Here is a 5,142-nt window from a genome sequence, read left to right as displayed (position 1 = left end):
TAAGTTGATTTGACGAATGTTCAATCGCAGCATGGCACCCATTTCGAAACGAAAGTTTTCAAATTCCTGGACCTTGAGCTCGATTACAGGATTGAAAAGCTCAAGTGAGAGAAACCGTTGAAAACCGCGGTTGATTTGGACCTGAGTAGCGTCGGCGTTCCTTTCTACTTTCTTCTCATGTTGTTGTCAGGAGCAGTAGCCGTCTTCATAACAGAAATAATCTTCCACTAATTAACTTTAATGATGCAAATTAAGAACGTCACCACACCAAATCTAAATTTCTCGATAATACATTATGCATCCAAACTTTTTATTTACTTCGAAATATATTTCACCAACAAAATCCCTGCGTGTTGCGATCTACTCTTGAACTTATTGGGGGTAATTATGCACTTATGACACGAATGCGATTAAACAATTACTCACTCTCGTGTAAATTTAAATAAAATTAATTTTACTTGAAAAATATGGTTTTAGTTTCATCATGAAACTTGCGAACAGAATAGTTTGTCGTTATTTTTATGACTAGGGAAAAAGTGAAGTTAGAATTTCTGTTTGAAATTAGAAATTATAGCGAAAGTCCAATTTGAATTTCTTGAAAATTGCCGATACCAAATAAAGTTATATCGTATTCAAATCTAAAATGTTATCGTTGATTTTAAAATAGCGTCAATGATGAAAGATGGATATGAAACTGCTATTTAGAAATTGCTAGTTGTTGGAAGGTACAGATATTGTATTCTCCACTAAAAGGTGAAAGATTAGAATTGTAATAACGGCTTGAAAGTGTTCGATAAAACCTGACCTTTTATATTTCGCCTTATTATGAAGTACATTTAAAGGGCAAGTCTCATTTGAACTACAATTTCTAAATCCAATTTACGAAAGTACCAAAATTCTTCTTTTTAAAATAAGACACATTTCGTTAAAACTGGTTCTCATTTAATCAAGATGTAAGTTTTTTTAAATATTTTGAAAAACCAGGTTGACCCAAAAATCGATTTTGATATGCGAAATGACCGGGAATTTATTTCTTTCCCTTTCAGTGTCATAATTAGGTAAGAGGTTGTCTCACGTGCCACCTCTCGCGTAACGTTTCAAATTAAGCTTAGCAATAACATTGTTTTTAGGGCTAACCGTAAGACTTAGCTATTGCAAGAAGCGATATCAAGTTTATTAGGGAGAAGGTGTAAGATGCCTAAGTATCCGCGCGCCATAGTCCCAGTCCCCCTTTCAAAATACAAGGGGGACGTAAAAGGAGGCCGGGCTATTTCGCCTCTCCTCAGTCGGAAAATACGTAATTTTCGTCATTCGTGTCGCGCTGACGTGAGTTTTCAAGAACCAATGAGATGCTGGTTGTAATTTAGAGGCGGTGGGGATTAACTCCGGAGTCCGGACCTACGTTAACGTTTGGCCATAGTGGACTTCTCGATTTCGTGGCGGTCGGTCGTGTTTTCTGTCTCTGCTCGCCCCTGTTTATTTAGTTGTTTTCTGTTCTTTTCTCTTTCTCTGTCCTGCCTCTCCCTCCTTTTCCTTTCGCTTCAGCCATGCCCGCGGCTGGCAAGAAGAAAAAACGTAAGAAAGCAGACGATGCTTCCCGGATGGATTCTAGCGATGGCTCGTCGTCGGACCAACATGAAGACGACACAACAAGTATGGACCAGGAGAGACCTGAGCTCCCCTTGGAACCTATTATACTCCAACCCCAGGAAACAAGAGGACAACCCCTCACCCCGGAAGAACGCAAAAAACCGCACTTGAGAACCTTCCATGATGTAAACTTTATCCAGCTCTGCGAACATCTCGAAAATACCGTGGAGGAGTGAAGGACTTGAAAGTCCTCCGTGGGGGGGCGCAGTTGGTTACCCCTCTCACGACGGATCAACTCAACGCACTCAAAACCTGGAGAAACGCCCTTGGGGTTTCTTTCAAACCCATCCGGCCAGGTTCCAGCAGAGAACCTGGTATAAAAGGAGTAATAGCAGGAGTCCCTCCCTCCCTCACTGAAGATCATATTCTTCAAGCGATAAGGAAAACCAACGAGACCATTACCAGCGTCACCCGCCTAGGACCAACCAGTAATATGTACCTACTTAACATCAACTCGGAGACCCTCCCGGCGGAAGACCGTTTCTATTACCAGAACTTTAAACTAAAATCGTACGAAAGACGCCCTATTTTCTGTAAGAATAGCAAACGTTGGGGTCATCCCGACAAGTACTGCCGCGCCACATTCAGATGCAACAAAAGAACTCCGGGAGAATTGGTGGGTTTTTGTGACCTTGGTGACACCTTAAATGAATTAAAAAGTTTGGTTAAAGTTAACGACCCAAAAAAGCAAAATAAAGTAGAACTAGCCTCAAACATTTTTCAAATCATGGTAAAAGGCAAAACATCAAAACTGAAGTTCACCCTAGCCTATTTTCCATGTTTTAGGCTCAAAGCCAGCGAAGTAAACTGCCTGGTAAATGAATGTATTGAACGTTTAGAAATTATGGACTGTAGAGTCTTGTATGTCATAGGCGATGGAGGCTAGCACAAATCGAACCTTTTTCAAGTCAAATTTTGAAAGCCATGACAGCAGTGGTAATGAAATGGCAATACCACACTAAGGCATTAATTATTGCGGTAAAGAGACACCGGAGCGCCTATTATTTTTTATTTTTGATCCTCCACACTTAGTGAAAACTGCCAGAAACTGTGTAGAAAGTAGCGCAATGAAAAGTAAAACAGGGGCACTTTTAAGAAATAAGAAACATATTCTTTGGGAACATGTCTCAAGATTATATTTCAAAGACTGCGTAAGAATACCAAGGAAGTATCCAAAACTGAAGTTCAGTCACATCAAATTAGGATCTTATGGAAAAATGCGTGTCAAATTTGCAACACAGGTCCTAAGTGCAACCGTTGCAAGTGGTATCGAGGACGAAATTGGTGAAGAAGCTACAGAAACGGTTAAATTTTTCCGCCTAATGAACCGCTTCACAGATGTAACTAATGGAACTAATTTCACTGACTGTTACCATTCACGAAATCCTGACTTAAAACCTTTTCAATTTTTGGATGACAAAAGATTAAATGTGAGAATCAAAGCTATTAAACTAACCTAACTTGTGCTTCAATTTTATAATTAATTTCAGTAGCTTGAAAATGACTTCATTAATTATTTCTTGGACTGGGAAGAAGAAGTTGCTAATTTGCCTTCTAAGAAATATTCAAATAAACAACGGAAAATGATGCTTTTAAGTAGTGAGACAAGCGAAGGTCTTAAGATTACAGGTAAATAAATTTAATAAAATTAATTTGTGAAGATTTTAGACCTAAGGTAAGACTAACTCACAGAGAAGAAACTAATGCCCTAAATAATTTGTTCCAGCTAAATCAATTGTTGGTGTTGTTAAGTTCATGCTTTCAAAGGGATCTAAATATGTCTTAGCTGGAAGAATTAACCAAGATAACTTAGAGCAAGAATTTGGGAAGTACAGAAGTTTATGCGGTTCTAACACCAATCCAACCGTGGCACAAATAGGGTCTATTATTGGAAAGTGCAGGATTCTAAGAGGAATAATTCCATCAACAATTGGAGGCAACACTTCAGAAAATAGGTTTTTATTTTTAATTTTGACTAGAGGGAGCCAAAGGTTATCGCAAACTAGGTTGTGCTTTTGTACTTTTGTCAGCTTCCCGTTGAAATTTTTCTGTTAAATAGTTGGTAAATGCTTTACCATGGGTATTTAAATATGTGCTTATCACAGACTTCTTTGCTGCATCTTTAAACCCTGTTGGTAAATACCCCCAAATAGAATCCCACAACTGAATAATTTTATCACAGTGAATCAATTCAGTCTGTACTTTAGTTCTTCTGTCATTAACAATTTCTGCTAGTGCTGTGCGAGTACTCGATAAGACTCGAGTACTCGGCTCGATACTCGATAAGAGATTTTCTGAAACTCGAAAAAGTTTCGAGTATCAAACCAAGGCTCGATAAATACTCGAACCGTCTTTTGGAAGGCCTTTAGCTCTGAAAATGGGATGTAGTAGCTGTAAAAATCTACTAGAAAGTCACTATTTATGGTTAACAGACGCAAGTCAGTGCTGATTGGGTAGTTTAGATCATAATGCCAGTGTAATGTAATCGGTTAGTAGCTCCTAGCTGGTTCAACCGTGGAAGTAAAAGTAGTGAAATACAGTTAAAGGCGCGTTGACTATTATTATTGTTCTTTTATTTTATTTATTTATTTTTAAATTCAGCTTAGTAATTTTCGTTTGAGACTTTGCTCGAAGTATAACAATGGCTAGTGACTTCGGTGAGGAATGAGATTGCGAAGAACATATTAATTAGGATTTACGTTTGTTAAATTTAAAGGGAAGAAGACTAATACCGTCCGGGAATTATTTGAAGTAGTTGTCGATGATCAAAATTACACCAAATGTCTATTATGAGAGAGATAAATTAACAGAAAGTGCTGAAATATTGCAAAATCAATTCCCAATTACTCGATGAATACTCGAAACAAATTTTCCAACTACTCGATACTCGATTCGAGTACTCGAGACTCGGCTCGATACTCGATAAGGGAAAATTTCAGTACTCGAGACTCGACTCGAAACCAAAAATTCAAGGCTCGCACAGCCCTAATTTCTGCGCTGGCAGAATCATAATACTTTAAAGCTATCGTAGCCATTAAATGAAATAGACTAAATGTGACTTCGTTTTGCGTTCTTCAAACCACCCCTATTTCTCATTCTCGAAAGCTTTTCATAGCTTTTTCCATTTTTGCTTAAACTCTTGCTCATGTTTCCAATAAGTTTTTCTAAAAGTTCTTTAGGAACGTTCTTTAGCCTTGGCTGTTTTTTTAAACTGTTTATCACAAAACCTGCAACATAGTGGATTGATTCTTCGCATAAATTTTCTTTGAACTTCCAAGCCTTTTGATATTCTTCTTCATTAAAAGCTGTTGATGATTTTAGATGATGCAAAATAACAAGAAGAAATCTTCGGATGAATGCTGAAGCCAGTGATCTGATACGCCAATCAACTGTAGACGTAACTGGTAAATTCTGCTAAATGTACAATGAAAGAAATGTAAATAAAATTCTATTTGGGTCAAATTTAACATAAAATGAAGTTGATTATTACGT

At 37.7% G+C, this 5,142-nt stretch overlaps 1 protein-coding gene across 1 annotated transcript; it reads left to right on the top strand.

The window, feature by feature from the left end:
- The first annotated feature begins 2,636 nt into the window (after positions 1–2,636).
- Positions 2,637–4,921, top strand: LOC149662835 (uncharacterized). The gene is made up of 4 exons (XM_089842369.1): positions 2,637–3,080; positions 3,141–3,279; positions 3,377–3,605; positions 4,822–4,921. The coding sequence occupies exons 2-4, from the start codon at positions 3,234–3,236 to the stop codon at positions 4,886–4,888; spliced, it is 342 nt and encodes a 113-aa protein (XP_089698495.1). The 5' UTR covers positions 2,637–3,080; positions 3,141–3,233; the 3' UTR covers positions 4,889–4,921.
- Positions 4,922–5,142: the final 221 nt, after the last annotated feature.

The sequence above is a fragment of the Phalangium opilio genome, unplaced genomic scaffold (assembly GCF_054372755.1).
Source record: "Phalangium opilio isolate 3A_F unplaced genomic scaffold, DU_Popi_V2 ptg000063l_1, whole genome shotgun sequence".
NCBI lineage: Eukaryota > Metazoa > Arthropoda > Arachnida > Opiliones > Phalangiidae > Phalangium > Phalangium opilio.
This window is presented reverse-complemented; position numbering and strand designations above follow the sequence as displayed.